This window comes from Dasypus novemcinctus, chromosome 11, assembly GCF_030445035.2.
Source record: "Dasypus novemcinctus isolate mDasNov1 chromosome 11, mDasNov1.1.hap2, whole genome shotgun sequence".
NCBI classification, from domain to species: domain Eukaryota; kingdom Metazoa; phylum Chordata; class Mammalia; order Cingulata; family Dasypodidae; genus Dasypus; species Dasypus novemcinctus.
Window position 1 is genome coordinate 8,773,911 of NC_080683.1, and position 17,982 is coordinate 8,791,892.

At 60.4% G+C, this 17,982-nt stretch overlaps 1 protein-coding gene across 1 annotated transcript in view; it reads right to left on the reverse strand.

Annotated features, from left to right (window-relative positions):
* Window positions 1-17,982, reverse strand: part of CPNE5 (copine 5) — an 89,211-nt gene that overhangs the window by 7,625 nt on the left and 63,604 nt on the right. The window contains exons 11-14 of the mRNA XM_058306653.2: window positions 13,523-13,564; window positions 11,466-11,541; window positions 6,175-6,228; window positions 3,342-3,403 (exon numbers count right to left, since the gene is read on the reverse strand). Coding sequence (XP_058162636.1) covers window positions 3,342-3,403; window positions 6,175-6,228; window positions 11,466-11,541; window positions 13,523-13,564 — 234 coding nt within the window. The remainder of the gene's footprint in view (window positions 1-3,341; window positions 3,404-6,174; window positions 6,229-11,465; window positions 11,542-13,522; window positions 13,565-17,982) is intronic.

The following is a 17,982-nucleotide window of genomic DNA, read 5'->3' on the forward strand; positions in this document are numbered from 1 at the left end:
AGCAAGTCACCTGCCAGGGTAATCGCTCGTTAAAACAATTGTCATTCATTATCTCAACTTAGATTTATGCCTGTCATGTACTTACTGTTATTATTGAACCCTAGTATTAGGATAGTATCTAGGGTAGTATTTTTAAAATAAATATTTCTTTAATATAAAAAAAAAAGTTGAACCTGAATCCAATTACTCTACCAGTTTGCAGGAAATACAGGGGACAGAGTAGCATGTGAAATGACACCACAGGGGATGCAGCCAGCACAATCCAGGCTGTGGGACACCCTCTAGGAGCACTGCAGGATGGTGCTGGGGACAGCGGCACCCGCATCTCCTGGGACCTGGTTAGGATCTCACGCCCCTTCTAGAGCTGCTGAATCAGAATTTCTTGCTGGGGGACAGAATCTCTTGCTGTTTTAGCAAGACCTTTGGGTGCTTGGGGGAAACCTATAGATGAAAAGAAAATTGAGATAAAGCATTGAATCACAACATAGGGATCTTGTCTAGATTCTTTTTTTGGACAAACCAGTTTTAAAAATTTACAAAACAATCGGGGACATTTGAACATGGATTCGATATGTGGTATTAATAAACTGTTAATTCTAAATTGATATTGTGGTCAAGTTTTAAACAGAGAGAGTCCTTATATTTTAGAGATTATTCCTCAAGTATTTGAGAAGGAAATATGACATCTGGAATTGTGCTTCAGTATAATTACATCAAAATAATGATAACAATTAGGTGAAGGGGAGAGCAGATGGGACGAGACTGACCAAGCTGGTACTTGCTGAAGTTGGGTGAAGGATACTGGGGATTCATTCCATCTTCTCTCCACTTTTATATGTATTTCAAATTTCCCGTAATAAAAAGTTAGGTTTGGGAGATTTAGAATCAGGGTTGAAACTTTCTGATGGCTTGGTTGCTCTAGGCATTGCTAGAAGCTGACAAAACAAAGCCGGCCAGGACGTGAATCCCGGGTAAAGTCTAGCGGCATGGTTCTTACCCTGGAGTGGACACAGAATCAGCAGGGGAGCTGCTTTAAGCAGCACAGGCCCCACCCCGGAGCCTGCAATTCAGCTGGTCAGGAGTGAGACCCTGGAATCTGCCTCTTGAGCCAGCACCCCCATCCACTGGCCTCATCTGGAGATTCTGGGGTCAGAGTGAAATCCTGTGCTGGTGGCTCTGGGCTGGAGCCAGGCAGGCCTTGCCTCACCTGCATTTAGCAGCGGCCCCTCTCAGAAACCACCGCCCTCCCTCTTCCTGATCACAGCTGAGCTGCTAGTCCAGGGACCCTGCCCCTCAAGGAGGTTCAAGGACACGGTTAGCGGGCCCTGAGGCCAGGTCTGCTGGCCAGGGCGGCCCCCCACTCCCGGTCTGCTGGCTCCAGCGGAGCCCAGGGGACCGCAGCGGTCAAGTCGCCTCCAGGGCAAGCGCAGGGCCTCCCCACCCCACCCTGTGTGGAAAACAAACCCTTGGGTTGAACCCCAAGGGTGGGAGGCTTGCTCCGGCAGGTGGCCTGCCCCCCGCCATCCGCTTGTTGTCCCCTTCCAGGGCGGAAGGTAAAGGCTGACCGTTAGAGAAGAGGCACTGGCCGGGACGAGCCCTGCGCCTGGGGACGCCCTGGGGGCCACCCGGGTGGTTCTGCCTGTAGGGCCGCAGCTACAGGACGCGGTCAGCCTGGCTCTTCCAAACCTGGGGGGGGAGGGCAGAGCCAGGCCTCGCCCTAGCTAGTCCTCCCCTTCTCTGGGTTCTGGAAAGAACACGGGGAAGGAACGGGAGAGAGAGAACGTAGCTGCTGCACTCCCAGCGGCTCCCCTCCGACCAGCGGCCAGAGGTGCCGGCACCCTCCTTCCAGGGCCGGGCGGCAGGTGAAGGAGGCCGGGAAGGAGCGGATGCCTCCTCAGCACCCTGCCTGGACACGCAGGCCCCCTGGCTCCTGGAGCACGGCCTCCAGGGCGCTGAAGACGTGTGGGAGGGCCAGCTCCGGGGAGCCGCTGGGTCCTGGTCAGTGGGTCCTCAGGGCAGCCAGCCCCACCCTCCTCACACCCTACCTGGTAGCTGTGGGGCAGGCAGGGCCAGCAGTATTCACTATTATGGTACAAAGTGCAGCAGGCTGGGGTGGAAGGAGGCCAGCGGCCAGGCGTGTGGCCTCGGGCAAGTTACGTGCTGTCTCGGTCTGTGAAATGGAGAGCAGCGGCGCCTCCACTGCCCGCTGTGCTCTCAGGTTGGGGCGCCATGCAAGTGAGAAGGGTAAGTAGGAAGAGGAATGTTTGAAAATTACAAAGGGCCGGGGGCTGCTCGACAGGATAGAGGACGGAGTCGTTTTGCTGGCGAAGGGCCTGCAGCGGGATCACAGGAGGGGCAGGCAGGGGCAGGGGAGCCTCTGGATGCCAGGAGGGTTGTCTGCTCGGCGGGTAGCGGACGTGGACCTCAGCACTTTCAGGGCAGCCGGGCGCAGTGTCATGGGAAAGTGAGTGCGGCTTCCAGGGTCTGGCTGTGCCCTCTGCCCTGGAGAAGGAGCAGCCCAATGGCCCGCTGGGCTGGGCAGAGCCTTTGGCAGCTGCCCCTGCCTGCCTCCTCCCAGACAGGTGCAGTCCCTCACCTGCCTGCACCTGCGGGCTCTCGGCTGCCCACGCCCTGATCGGGCACCCGTCCTGGCAGGGAGCATGTTGAGCAAGATCTCACCTTGGAGCCAGGTAATCTTTCAATGTGCTGGTAGCGGGACCACCCCCTCCCCACCCCACCTGGGGGGTTTCCTGCCCGCCTCTGGTTCCTTCTGCTCTTTAATTGGTGTTAGGGCCCCGGGGCCACCCCCTGGCTGAGTCCCCCGATCCCACCTGCCCCCTTTGATATCACTGAGCAGGTTAATCACTGCCCCCAGGTAGATCAGCGGTATCAGAAGCGCAGAGCTGGAGGGATCCTTAGAGCTCACCCACTCCAGCCCGGGTGTGGACACAGGAGGGAATTGACGCCCTTGGGGGAGAAATGACCTGACCAAAGTAATCCAGCGAATCCACGGCAAAGAGCCCAGGGCTCTTCCCACCTCCCCAGACCCTTGGCTCTCTTTGTCACGGAGTCCCTGCCATCCCGTCTCTGCACAGGGACCTGCAGGGACCCAGGTCAGCCTCCTCGGCTCAGGAGCGCCCACTGCAGCCCCTTAGGGTCCAGCGGCACGCGGGGCCCTGGTGCGAGGTCTCCCCCAGGACTCTGCTCAGAGCCCAGCCTCAAAGCGCCAGCCAGACGCAAAGAGGAGGGCCCGGAGCTGGTCGCGTGGAGCAGCCCCCACCCCCACCCACCCCCCAGCCCCGCTCCCGAGGCTGGAGGAGCCCGGCTGCCTCTCTTCTCACCCTCCTTTGATGTAATCGAGGAATGTGCATTCTGACTCCACGGCAAAGGAAAGCAGCGTGACCTTGAAAACAAGAGGGAGCTGGGTCAGTGGGCGCTGGGCGGGGAGGCAGGGGACTGTGATAATGTGACAATGCCGTGAGAGCCGACCGTTATGGGGCACTCAACGGGTGCCTGTTTGGCACGCATTAGTGCATTTCGTGCCCACGGCGACCCCACGGAGAAGTACTGTTATTATCCCCATTTTACAGCCAAGGAACCCGAGACTCGGACGGCTCCGTGCCGGCAATGGACGCGTGCCTTGGTCAGCGTAATCAACGCCACTGACTTGTGTATTTGAAAGTGGATACAATGGGAAATTTTAGGTTATGGATAAGCGACCAGAAAATCAAAACACAACAAAACCTAGAACTGTACAAGGCAAAGCATGAACCCTAATTAAACTATGGGCTATAATTAGTAGCATAATTATAACAATGTTTCATCGATTGTAACAAAGGTAACGCACTAATGCAAAATGCTAACAAGAGGTAAAACTGTGTGTGTGAGAGGGGGTATTTGGGAATGCTGTACTTTCTGCATGATTTTTCTGTAAACCTACAACTGCTCTAAGAAAACAAACCCACAGAAAATAAGGTTTTCTGGGGGGAAAAAAAACAACTTGAAGCTGTGCATGATTGTTTTAAATTGTGCTAGATTCTATTTGTAATGTTTTGTTTAGGATTTTTGCATCAGTATTAATCAATAAAATCCATCGACAGTTAAAAAGAAAAAGTGGTTACACAGTGTGCCCAAGGACACTGCCAGGTCATGGCCGAGGAGGGGTCTGAGCCCACGTCTGTCTGATGCCAGAGCCTGCGCTCGAGACCTCAGTGACAAACTGCACCTCTGTCCGTGGGGCACAGGACCGCGCGCCGAGGACACAGCCTGCCCTGAGCGGGCGCCTGCCCACCAGCCCCAAAGCCCTGGGAGACCTGACAACCTGCTCTTACCGTAAACCTCACTTGTCCCACTTCGTCCCTCCGGGGAATCTCAACCTCCGTCCTCGTAGACCCGAGACCCTGATGAGCAGCCCGTCCTTTCCCCAGGACCCCTCCCCAAAAGAGAACCCCTGCCTTCTGCCCTCTGGGAGGTGCCAGCGGGAGGCAGCTCATTACCATAACAATTTAGGGCCCTGGAGACTGGTGGCAGCCTAACCAGGCAAGATTGGAGCAGGGGGCCTGTGACCTACGGAGGAGCACACGCTCCTCTCTGGGATTTTGGGAGTCCTCTGGGTGCGGAGCCAGCCGTCCTCATGGCCGCCCCGAGCGGGCGAGGACGCACCTTGGCTTGGCACGGCTGATGAGTCATCAGCCTGAATCACAGGGGGCTGTGGGTGCCAAGCGGGCCTCAGGGATACCTGCCCCCCGGGGTTCCGGCGTTAGGCGCCGGGATGACCAACGCCTCCTCTCTCTCAATGAGGCAGTTTCCACTCGCCAGGAAGGGAGGCAGGTGAGCATTAGAACGCCCAGGCGGTGGGGACCCCAGACCAATGCCTTCCGAGTTTCTGGGGTGCTCTGGCTGGGACTTTTCCAAGCTCCTCTAATGGGTCTGACCTGCAGCTGGGGTTGAACCCCCGGCCCTGGGAGGAAACACTTCCCTAATATGCCCCATCAAAAGGCATTATCCAGGGCCTTGCTACCCTACAGTGGGGTCCCTGGACCCCCGCAGCAGCCTCTCCTCAATGCCGGGGAGGAACGCATTTTAGCCAGACTCCCCAGGGGATTTCTGCACCAACACAGCTTAAACCACAGATTCCTGGGCTCCGGCCTGGGCCGGGGGCACTAAGGGTGGGCTTACACGGCAAGGACCCTGGCTGGTTCTGGAAATGCACTGAGGCTCCCACCTCAGGGCCTTTGCACTGACTGGCATTCCCTCTACCCGGAATTCTCTGTCCCTGATACCCTCAGTACTCACCCCTTCACCTGCTTTGGATCTCTGCTCAAGTGTCGCCTATGCAGAGCAGCTTTCCTTGACGACCTTATATAAAATGTCGCGTTGCCCTTGGCATCCTCTACCCCCTTGCCTTACAGTATGTTTTCCCCCCACAGCACATCTAATCATCTGGCACACACAGGAACATGTGTTTGTACATTTGTTTTCTGTCTCCTTCCATCAGAATAGAAGCACCACGGACACAGGGCTTTTAGCCCCTCTTGTCCCCAGCGCCCCCAGCTTGTGCCTAGCACAGTGCCTGGTACGTGGTGGCACCCCGTAAGTAAGTAGTCGATGAATGCATGAATCTGCTGACGAGCAGCCCCGAGAAGTCACTGGGCCAGTGTGTCACCCTGGAACAGTCATAGCCGAGCAGCGCAGTGCCACGGCAGATGCCAGCTCTAGAGTCGAGCGTGGCCCTGACTCCTGGCTCTGCCGCTTTCCTGCTGTGTGACCTCGGGTGACTCACTTCCCGCCTGTAGCCTCGGTTTCCTCCTCCATGACCAGGGGATGATGATATCTCTCTCTCAGAGAAACAGCTGGTGAAAAAGCACCTAAACGGGGACTTTCCCAGAGAAGGGGCGCAATAATTGCCCTCCACTTCCTCTTCCTTCCTGCAGGAAGGCCTGGTGGGCGTTTTCTCTCTGCGTCTTCTCCCTCCGTGCCAGGGCCTGCCCTGTGTCTCCACCATCCCGCCCCTCGGGCTGCTCCCGCCGCCCCACCCTCCCCACCCGCAGCCCTCCCCGCCCCGGGTTCCCACGCCCTGCTGGGCACACACGCCGCCGCAGGACTCCCTGACACCAGACCTGGCTTGGGGCGCTGAGCGTCTGCACCGGCTGCGGAGAGGAGGTGGCTACTCACCGTGCCAGAATTCACGTATTTCTTTTTCTTCATTTTCTTTTTCGGGTTCACCACCTGCAGGAAAAACCAGTTACGGGGTGAGAAGGAGCATTGCCAAGCGGTCCGGGCTGGCCCGAGGGCCTCCGCCAGAACCGGGGTGTGGCTCCAGGCCCCGAGAGCACAGTCTGGGTCTCAGAGCCCGGGGGGCCGGGAGGCAGGTTCAGTCTCGGCGAGGCTTTGTGGGCCGCTGGCTTTTAGGGTTACACAACTGGGCTCCAGATTGAGCCTCCGTATCCCACGACCGAACGAACCCGGCATAATATTTATTTTACCTCTTTCCCACTGCTCCCCCAAACATGCCCCTCCGCCCTGCGCAGCCCAAGAGGCTCCGTGTGGCCGAGGCGGCGCGGACGTGCCTGGGCCCGTGTGTCGGCTGGTGCGCTCCCGTCCCCCCAAACACTCTCCTCTCTTTCCCGGCGGGTTCCAGCCCAAGGTCTGCCTGGGGCCGCCACGGCCGCCCTCCCCACCGCCAGGGCCCTTTCCTGCCGCAGGAGCCTCGGTGCCTTTTCTTCACGGGTCAGGTCTCACTTCCAGGCAGACCTGACGCCCGGGGCGGGCCGCAGCTAGGCTCACAGCAGGTGCTCAGAGAACACCCCGTGGCCGCCGGGGCTTCCCAGACAGGCCGGCTTGACCTCCCAGGGGCCATCGGGCCGTGTCTGGAGACGTGTGGTTGTCACACTGGAGGAGGGGCAGTGCCATTGGTGTTGAGTGGGTGGGGGGCAGGCCGGCAATGCTGCTATACATCTTACAATGCACAGGACAGCCCCCCCCCAAAAAAAAAGAATCAGCCAGCCCAAAATGCCAATAGCTGGGAAAGCCCGGGCTAAGGGCCTGGGACGACCTTGCCTCAGTGGCCTCCACGCAACGCCCACCCTGCCTGCGTTGGTTTTCTCCCTCGAGCCGCAGCGGCATTTTGATTTTTGTTTTCTTTTCACGCGGGAAGTCTAGGCACGAGCCTTCCCTAATCTCCCAGCAGACAAAGCGAGGCAGTTTTCCCCGCCATGCAGTCGTCTCCCGGGTTCTGGGGAACCAGGTCCCCTCGCCCACTTCTCCTGCTCTCCCTGCTGGCACAAGCTACATCTTTAGCTGAGGTCTCTTCTGCCTGAATGGGTACTGACTTCCACTTTTGGAGATGAGCGAACTAAAGGCACAGAGACACCAAGTGATTTGCCTGAGGTCACACAGTTGGTCTGGGCAGTGACAAGGTTAGAAGCCAGGTTCCCTGCTCCCTGGGCCAGAGCCACGTACAGAGGTGCCCCCTTGGTAACAAATGGAAGCGCATGCCTTCAATAAATATTTATGGGGTGGGGGTGGGGGTACCAGTTGCTCCCTTCAAGGACCTTCCCTCCGGTGGGAGGAAGGAGACAATGTTCCTAGGGCAGGAAGTGACGAGGGCCACCGAAAACAGGGCAGTCAGAGGAGACGTGCCGGGGCACTGGAGGAAGGAAAGTCCACTGCCGCCACGCACGGGCGGCACGGAAGCCAGAGCCCGAGGGACCACGACGTGGGCGTGGAGAGATGCAGGAGGGCGTTCCACACAGAGGCGATGTTGCGGGCAAGAACGGAGGGGAGGGAGCGGGAGGGCCACGTGCAGAGCTGGGGTTCCAGTGGGACTGGAGAGCCCCGGGTGCGAGAGTGCGTTCAGGCTGGCTAAGGCAGCCCAGGAAGCCGAGATGAACATCACGGCCTCGCCCAGCAGCCAGTGGGGAACTCTGATGACCCCTGCGCTGGTAGGAGGAAGGAGCACAGCCGGTTCTGGGGTGCTGGGACCTGGGGAGGGGGGGTGAGGTAGGAGGGCAGAGCCAGGGAATTTTTTGCATGGCCCCATTCTGCCACCTGATAGCTGTGTGACCTTAGGCAAGTTACTCAACCTCACTGTGCTCCCATTTCTTCATCTGTAAAATGGGAATAAAAAGAGAACCGACCTGGCAAAGAGAATAAATGCCTATTGACAATATATGTAAAGTGCCTGGGTGGGGCTTGGGATGGAGCAAGTACTGCGTAAGCTCAGCAGCTATTATTTCCATTCCCACTATCGACAGCCCAGGTGAGAGACAAGGGGGGTCTGGGGAGTGGAGGGACAGGGGCGAGGCTACGGCAGGAATGCCACTGTCTGGAAGTGACCACAGGAAGTGGGCTCTGGGGTGGCCGTGGGGGTGGGGGAGAGGCAGGGCTTGGGGTGACCTGTTAGACTGCGAAGTGGGGTGCGGAAGGAAGGAGGCGCTGGGTCTGGGGCCCGGGCGGGACGTGCAGGTGGGAGGGCTGGCAAGCTGCGCAGGTGGAAGCGGAGAGCCTGGACGAGCTGCCGGGAGAGCTCGGGAGGGAGCCCAGGCCACCCGCAGAGCACCCTCGTGAGCCCTGGAGGAGGCCGCCCCCAGGACCAGGCCAGCCAGGTGGCGCGTGCTCACGGGAAACTGCTCACCAGGCTGCTGAGACGAGGGCAGCCCCTACGCGGCACTGTGCCTCCGTTTCCCTGTCTGTCTAGGACTACAGGGCCGAGTGCATCTCAAACTTTAAGTAGCCCTCGCAGGAGAACACGGGCTCCTGGGGTCTGTGGCCCGGTGACCCCGCACGAGCACACAATTTCTTTGAGGTCTCCTGCAATACCTTTGCAATCAGCCCGCATTGCACATTTCCCCTCGGTCCTGGAGCGGTTCTAATGTTACAGCAATGTTTTGCGCTCAGATCGTCGCGTGCGGTGGGTGCTGAGGAGGGGCCCCGATTTACCCAGAGCTTCCGGTCACTCCCCCACACGCCCCACCCTCCCCGACCCTAAGTGGCTGCGCCCCCCAGGCCACCATACAGGGCACCAGCGCCCCCTGGGGGCCAGCCCGGGAACCTCCCTCCCACCTGCACTGAGCCTTCCCTCCTCCCCCTGCTCTCGCCCCAGGACCCCAAAGGCCGGTCTGGGATCTGCCTTCCCATGAGGGGACACTCAGTGGCTCCTACAGGCGGGGAGCTGAGCTGCCTCTGGGGACACAACAGTGAGCGTACCCGCCCGCCCTGAGGCCCCCGTGGTCTGTGAGGAGGCGGGAAGTGCCATAAACAGGCAACAGGACAGGAAGAGGTACACACAGGGACCCCAGGAACACCCAGGGGGGACAGCTAATCCAGCCTTCAGGGTGGGCTGGGTGTGCAGGCAGGGAAGGCTTCCTGGAGGAGGCAACACTGAAGGGAGGCACCAACCCGCTGAAGGAGCGAGAGAAGGGCATCCCAGGTGAAGGTGAAAGAGCTGGAGGCTCAGAGAGCCCCGGAGGGTGCGATGGGGTGGACAGCGAGAGGCGGGCGGAGGGCAGGGGCAGGGCCGAGGCCAGGCCCTGGGAGGTGCGTGACGTGTGCACCTGTTTATAGGCACGCGCCCCTGCACGCAGGGCTGCGGGTGGCGGGGCCCGAATCCCCCACGTGAAGGAGCCTGGAGGTGAGCAGGTCCTGGCGGGGCGGGGCGCCCCTCAGACCCTGCCCTCCTGGGGGCGACCGCGGCGGAGGAGGCCGGGCATTACGCAGGGGAGCGAAGTGGTGGGACAGCTGCGTTGGTGGCCCTCTGGTGACGGGGACGGCAGGAAGGCCATGAGGGGCTGCGAGCCCCGACGTGGGCAGCGGGCCCGGACCAGGGAGCACAGGCAGACGGCTCAGGTGCGGAAGGGCTGGGGTTCAGGCGTGGGCCCCGAGTGGGCCTTGGCCCTGCGGCAGGAGCACAGGAGAAGGGGCTGGCGGAGGGAGGGGGCGGCCGGCAGGGGTCGCCAGGAGGGGGCCGCACCGGCCAGCTGCCCCGGGTCCTTCCTGGCAGCGGCTGCGCTCCCTTCGGGCCGTTCTGGCTCTCTCGAGGGGCCCCTGACTCTAGCCGGCCTCCCCGCACCCCAGGAGCGCACCTGCCCCGTGCAGCAGGAGCGCGCCCATTCTGTTTCCACCTGAGAGCACTCCTGACGTGCGACGACAGCTCTTCTGCTTCCCCGAATCTGTAGTTTCTCTTGTTGATTGCAAGGGAGCAAGGGACCAACAACTGAGAAAACACATAAATGGACTTTTTCTGCTGTAAGCCCTGGAGATGGCAGAGTCTTTTAAGCCTGTCAGCCATGCTTGGAAGCTGAACTCCGAGAGATCTGACCCGTTGCCTTCGACTCCCTAAAAACCCCTGAAAGGAGGCCAGAGAAAGTGAGAGCCGGCTTCTCTCTCCCTTGGCAGGAGAGGAGGGATGGCGGGGGTACGGCGGGGCGAGGAGTGGGTGACACGAAGACAGTCCCTCCCTTCGTGGTGGCAGAAAACAAAACGATTGACTGTACCGGAGGCCTTTCAAAGAAATCCATCCACTCGCCGACTTCACAACAGTCTTGTATTGAATTCAGTGTGTGGCTTTAAAATAAGCACCTACTGTGTGCCCAGCACTGCCCTGGCCACCAAGGGGTGAGGCAACAGAAGGGGCTGTCCCCTTCCCTGCCCTTGGGGAATCAACAGTCTAGTTTGGAATAGCTAAAGGGGCAAGAGGGTGGGAGTATCAAGGGATTTGGATTAAATAATGACAGTCCACCGCCGCTTTTCGACTTTCCTGGCTGCTGACGTGAGGATACCGCCCCCAGCAACGCGGGGTGGTCACAACGGAAATCTCCCGGCACACAGGAGCTCTAAAGGTGATGAGAAAAGCCAGCACTTACGGCTCCCTAAGGGCCAGGCGCTGCTCCAGGCACTGTTGTACTGATTTACGTAAGCCTCAGTTTACACTGGCACCGTGGGGCTCAGTGGCATAGCCAAGGTCACACGGCTAGTAGGTGGGAGGGTCACGACATGAACCCCAGCAGCCCTCAGGGTCGTCAGTACCCACGCTAAGCGGGTTTGCCACGGATGACACTGCCCCTGAACGTTCAGGAAAGGGCGAGAGCCCAGGAGACTGGCAAGCCTGGGCAAAGGCAGGTGGAGGGGCCGGCCCGGAGCTGAGCACACGCCAGCGAAGGCTCGGGGCGGAAACTGTCCCTCGAGGGCCAGCGCGCTCCCCAGAGAGACCGCGGGCCTTGTCAAGAGCCGTCCAGCCGGGGAGGGGCCAGGTCTGGACCCAGGTTCCCTGATTCCTCGGGTGCCAGGACTGGAACCTTCTCCTCGTACTGCGCCTCCGCCCCTCGGCCCAGTTGGGGTGCCCTTTAGGCGGGCACCGGGACTCCATACCCGCCCGCCTCCCGGGCGAACGTGTGCAGGGCCCAGCTCGGCGCTCTCCTCCACGACCGGACGCCGCGCAGTAGCCCCCGGCCCCCCCCCAGGCTCACCTCGTAGATGTTGAACTGGCTCTGCCCGCGGGCCAGCTCCCGGTAGCTGGTGGTGAATTCCCCGATGAAGTCGTGGCTGCAAGGGAAGGTACGGCTGAGTCCCCGGGGCCGCGCCCACCGCTGCCCGCTCGCCCCGTCCCCTCCGGCCTCCCAGCTCTGACCGTCCCCGTCAGAGGGCAGTGGTGGTGGCAGCACTCAGTGTCCTGGGCTGGGGCGTCGGGCGGAGAGGGAAGCCCAGGAGGGGTGCCCGGGTCCTGCCTGCCTGGAGCCCACACTGGATTTTGACCCCTTGTTCACAGCTCTCGGCTTTTGGACTGCGTGGCAGCTTGAGATTATTTATGAGTTCCAAAAAGAGAGATGATGTTTGTGAACTGGTCTGTTTCTCTGGGTGTGAGACCCTTTGATTGTATTGCCTTCAGCTCAGAGACGTCTTTGATTAAATTATGCTCAGATTAGGGCTTTGATTCAACCATATCAGGGTTGAGTCCCCGCCTCCTTGGTGGGCTGAATAAACAGACACCCACACAGAAGATAGGGAAGGGGAGAGAATTTGGTCATATCAGTCCTGCCATGGAGAGAAAGGAGAAGGCTCAGACAGCTAAAGCCCTGGGGAGACAGACAAGCCCTACGCCGGCCCACAGCTGAGATGGGAAGAAGCTGGGACCACAGAGCCCTGAGAGGAAGAGGGAAGGAGAGACCTGGCAGGGGACGCCTGCCATCTCGCTTCAGCACGTGGCAACAGCCTTGGGTGAGGAAGTACCCTTGAGTTGGACTCTTTAGGGCCTGGTGACTGTCAGCTTCTACCCAAATAAATGCCCTCTATGAAAGCCAACAGATTTCTGGTGCTTTGCATCGCACCCTGTTGGCTGACGAATACAGATTGTGAGCTCCTTGAGGGTGGGACCCAGTGACACCTGGTGGCTGTCTCCTGCTGACATGGAAAAGGAGAAGATTCTACGTAAAGAAGTATGGGCAAGTCCAGATAAGATGAGGCCAGTCATGGGTGGAAAACTGAGGCAGGTGTGCCTGGCTCTGAGGTAACTGAAGGGGAGCAGAGAGGAAGGAGGGACAGTGCAAATTAATGGAGGTGGAGCTGGCACTGGGATTTCTCTACCAAAGGTCTTGGGGGAAGGCCAGCTCCTTGGAAGTAGGCCTGGGGACCCATCTTAAGGCCGTGCTTGCAGAGCCTTTTACGTAAGATTGAGACAACAGTTTCCCATGCCCACATCATGATGTGGGGGTGCCAATGGAGATGATGGGGCTTAAAGGCCCCTCTAAGCCACCTCCTGGTAGTACCACAGAACGGAGGAGTCACAAAGGTCAGGACGACAGATTTGGATTTGGTTCAACAGACAAGTAGAAACCTGCAAGGGTTCTGGACTAAACCAGAAGATAAGAGTTCATTCTTACCTATGAATTCCTGCCACCCTGGATCCTTGGAGGGGCTTAGATACACAGAAGGGCGGGGCAATGGTCTCCCAAAGACCCTGCGTGGGAACTGCTCTCCCACCAGGGAGCACAGCCCTCCACAGGAGGTGCCTGGCGCCTCCTGGGAGTCCGTTCTCCTGCATCAAGGCAGCCTGTACCCTGTCCTCGCACTCCACAGACAGCATCGGGGATAAACCAGGGCTACGTGTGAGCCACGGGCCTTCCCCCCTAGACCTGTCTCCAGAGGGCTGAGCTCAGCTTCTGCATCTGGGTGGTCCCGCCGCAGCCCAAGGCTTCAGACAGAGACCATGTCCTGGAATGCTCACGGGTGGCTGGACCGTCGCCCAGAACATGCACATTTCAGGAAATCCTAAATTCTGCCACAGGTGGGGAGATTTCGGCACTGGCTGCCACTGGGCAGCTATTTGGGGGCAAAGAGGCCTCTTTTGCCCGCCCACCACACCTTGCAGAAAAGACTCTCTGGTGCCTGGGTGCAGCTGAGTGGGGAGAAGCCACCCAGGCAGGGTACCCCAGCCCTTCCCTGCCCCCTGCAGCTGCCATGGGCGGGGTCCTGAGCACAGCTCTCCCTCCTCCCTCCCGGGTGGCTGCCTCCGTCCCTGCCCGCTCACCTGCCATCTCGATCCCAGTCGTACACCTCCACCTTGATGGTCCTGGAAGGGAAAAGGGTCTCTGGTGGGATGGGCCTGAGCCCGCCTCCAGGCGGCCTGAGGACAGCCCCCCGCCCCCAGGCCTCTGGGCTGGAAGGAAGCTCCAGGGCCCTGGCTGGGGCCGGAGCAGCCCGGAAGACACAGACGCCACCTCGAGGACTTTGAGCAGAGCTTTGCAGAGACAGAGGCAGCCCCAGAGCTGAAAAGGAACTCCCCAGAATTTCAAGGGGGATGGAGAAAACAAGTGCACACTTGAGCTCATCCCACCCTCTCCTTGGCCGCAGGGGGTGACGCCTGTGGCTTTAGTGGGGGGGGGGCTGCAGAGACGCGGGGCTCCCAGCCTAAGCAGGGTGGGTTCTTCCGGGGAGGGGTAGCAGCGCTGCGGGGCAGGACCAGGGATCCGAGGGGCCTGAGCGGGCAGCCGCCCCACGTGGCAGGGTGGGCCTCGGCTGGGGTGGCCTGCCCGGCTTTTCCACTCCCAGCTCCTGAGTGAGGGTGTAATTGTCGTCGCCTTTTGGCGGGGCAGCTTTAATTAGTTTGTTTTGACTCCTGTGCAGGGCGCTGGGCTTTGGGAGCCCGGTTTATTTTTAGCCACGTTCCCATGGCAACTGGCTGGGGCCTGGAGGCGGCCGAGGGCGGTGGAGGAGGCCGGTTAACCCTTGGAGGGGCCTGCTCAGGCCTCTGGGAGGCCCGGGGACGGGGAGCTGCCAGGGCCCCTCGGCAGGGAGGCGCTGGGGCGCCGGGGGGGCTCTGAGCGCTGGGGGGGCTCTGGGCGCTGGGGGGCTCTGGGCGCTGGGCGTCTCCAGCAGTCAGCGCCAAGCTGGGGGCCGCGGAGGCAGCCGCCGGGCCTGGCTTTCTCTCACCGTCCCCCCTCAGCCCCCGGCTCGGCCCGTCGCGGGGCTGCGCCCCGGAAGGAGGCGCTGTCTCCCCACAGATGAGCCTCCCGGGGGGCGCGGCCTGCCCAGGCAGGGCGGGAACTGTTCTGGAAGGAACGCTGCGCACAGGCTGGATCTCGGTAAACTAATTCTGTGTAAAATGGGGGAGGCGGAGATGCCCATCCTTTAAAGGAAGGGTTTATTCTTATGAACACAAAAAACTACATGAAAAGCAGAAAAAAAAAAACAAAAAACCCAGGCCCCTGAAGGAGGGCTGGCGAGCCGTAAAGAGGCCGGGCTGTGGGCCTAGGACCTGGGCTCCCAGCTGCTCGACCCGAGGAAGTCGCGTCACCTCTCGGAGCGACAAGCCGCCGTCTCTCAAGCAGGCGTAATCGCAGGGTAGCTGCACAGGCACGTGGGCGAGACCCACCGGGCACCCGGGAGGATGGATCGCTGTTGAAAAAAGCCGCCTTCTCTCCCCTTTACCGTTTGGCTACCTTCAGATAGCTTTTCACAGGAAATGTACCGAAATCAGGGACCACCTGACCCTGGACAGCCCTGCAACTTCCGATTCGCTGGCAGTGACCTTAGATTCCAGGGACCTTCGCGGCACCCAAGTCTGGCCACCCGGGAGAGTCACCGGGACGCTTTAAGGCAGACCCCAGGCCCGGCCTCTGACACTGTGGAGCAGGGCCGGGGGTCCGCACCTTAGGCCTCCCAGAGGAGTCTGCGGCTGGGGCTCTGGAGTGAAGGCCTCCTTTCCCACGGGGAGACTGAGCCCTAAGGACCCCCGGTGCCTTGCCCGGGGCCACGCGGCTGGTGAGGGACAGAGCCAGGACCATACCTGAGCCCTCCCGGGCCAGGGCCCCAGCACCCGCCCTGCGGAACCGAAGCCTCCCTGGTCCTGCTTAGTTGCCCCCAGTTCTCCCCCAGAGTGCTCCAGCTCCGCCGGGGACTCCCGGGTACCCCAGAAAGGGGTGTCCTCTCCTCCAACCACCACCATCAGCCCCCCAGGTGACTGGCTCAGTGACAGCCACAAGGCTGTTGGAGAACCCGGTCCTGGGGCAGCCCGGGATGCCCACGAAACCACTGGGGAGATTTGCAGATCCCATGGCCAGAGAGCCTGATTTCATTGGTCTGGGTAGACCTCGGGCAGAGGTGGTGGTTTTGAAAAGCTCCCCGGCTGATTCTTTTTTTTTTTTAGAGGTACCGGGGATTGAACCCAGGACCCCATACGTGGGAAGCAGGTGCTCAACCGCTGAGCTACATCTGCTCCCCAGTGGCTGATCCTAATGGCAGCCAGTGGCCTCTAGAAGAGAGCTCTGGTTTTCCAAATTTGGTTGTGAAGTAGCATCACCTGGGAGCTTTAGAAATACTGACGCCCAGGCCCCACCCCCGGAGAGTCGGAATGAGTTGGTGGGCCATGCAAATAACAAGCCCCCGTTCCACAAAACCACAGACGTGGCTTTCCCTAAATCACACAGCCCATGGGCAGCAACGGTCTCGGGGCCGTGGGCCTGTGTCCTGCGGGCATCTGGATGCTGGGGGCCAGGGTAACGGAGCTGCTGGGCGACGCCAGGCTGCGCCCCCTGCACGCCATGCAGCTCTGCCTAGAGTCTGCCCTGAGCCCAGAGCTCCTTCCCAGGCCTTTCCTGGGCAGGGAGGACCCACGTTTCCCTGAGGCTTATAAGTTCCAGAGAGCTTTGCCCTAAACCAACTGAGTCAGCCTCACACTCGGAGAGGCTTCCAGAAGGTGCGTCGGGGCGGGAGCAGGCATGGAGACGGGCAGGGTGCCCTTGACACCTTGCTCCTAAAATCTACCCACTCAACGTGGAGGTGGCAGTGGGCAGCCCCTCCCAGGGGAGCCTGACCTAACAGGGACAGGTCCCAAGTCACAGGAAGTTCAAGGAGGGGGGGGTTGGGGAAGGCAGGGGAAGTGTTTCTTGTGATCACCCCACTTTACCCCACTAGGGGGCTAAGCAAGGCCATGTCCTCTGCCTCCAGCTCTGCTCAGGTGAGTTACACCGTCTTGGCCTTGCCTGGACTGCAGACACTGCAAAAGGCAGGGGGACCCACCCCCCAAACCCGAGAATAACCCAGAAAGGACTTCTGGTCTGGGCCTCCCCACCCCCAGCCAGTTATAAAATCTTCCGTCCTCCGTTACCCCATCTGTAGAGTGGACACAGCACCAGTACCCACCTCCTTAGAGTTACTGTAAAATTTACCTGAGCGCATGTATTTAAAGCAAGTAGGACACAACTTGGCCCATGTGTTATGTGCTCGGTAATTCTGATAATGTCAACAGCTTTCCACCCTCATGGGGCCAACAAACGGCCTTGCTCAGCAGATCCCACCGTCATCCCGCTTGCCCTCTTTTCACAGTCAGTGGTTGATGTCCCATTTGCAGTCCCCTCTCTTGTCCCTGGCTGCTGCCCCCTCCCAGGCCCCTGCTTCCTTTCCCACCACCTCTTCTTCCTCCTCCTGCCCCCGCCTGGGCCCTCCTGGGCACTCCTGCCCCCACCTGTGCCCTCCTGCCCCCGCCTGGGCCCTCCTGGGCACTCCTGCCCCCACCTGGGCACTCCTGCCCCCGCCTGGGCACTCCTGGGCACTCCCGCCCCCGCCTGTGCCCTCCTGCCCCCACCTAGGCCCTCCTGCCCCCCCTGTGTCCTCCTGCCCCCGCCTGGGCCCTCCTGGGCACTCCTGCCCCCACCTGGGCACTCCCGCCCCCGCCTGTGCCCTCCTGCCCCCACCTAGGCCCTCCTGCCCCCCCTGTGTCCTCCTGCCCCCGCCTGGGCACTCCTGGGCCCTCCCGCCCCCACCTGGGCCCTCCTGCCCCCGCCTGGGCACTCCTGGGCACTCCTGCCCCCACCTGTGCCCTCCTGCCCCCGCCTGGGCACTCCTGGGCCCTCCTGCCCCCCCTGTGTCCTCCCGCCCCCACCTGGGCACTCCTGGGCACTCCCTGTCTCTGCCCTGCCCCCTTCCAGGACATCGCTGCACCTGTCCCACAGCTGCCCCCTCTCGACGCAGCTAAAACTATGTTCATTTCTTCTCTCCTCAAGCCTCTCAACAGCAACTCCTCATTTTTAACAATAAACATAATTTTTATCATTTAAAAGGGCTATTTTAAAATCCATTGCCTATAGGTTGTGAAAGAAAAATGCACAAAGCGAATCTATGGAAGAAAGAACCCAGCTCCCCGCTGCACTTCCCGTTTCTGCCGACAGGAGCCCTCTCCCGTTCCCCGGGTCCCAGCGGGGCCTTTGGAGGCTCGTCTGCCTCCGCTCCTCTCCGAATCGCTGGCTGGGGGTTAAAGCTAGAAGGGTCTTTCTCACGTCCAAGACTAGCACCAATTCCGAGCCGGCTTCTCCACCTCAGTCCCCAAACAGACGTGGCCCTGAAGAGACCCTCACCAGAGGGCCTGCCCCCCACGCAGCCCCGTCCCAGCCCGCAGAGCCGGGGTCCGGGGCTCAGAGCCCAGAGCCGGGCTGTCTGGGCCCCCATCCCAGTTCTACCGTTCGCTGGCAGAAAGACCCTGGGCAAGCTGTT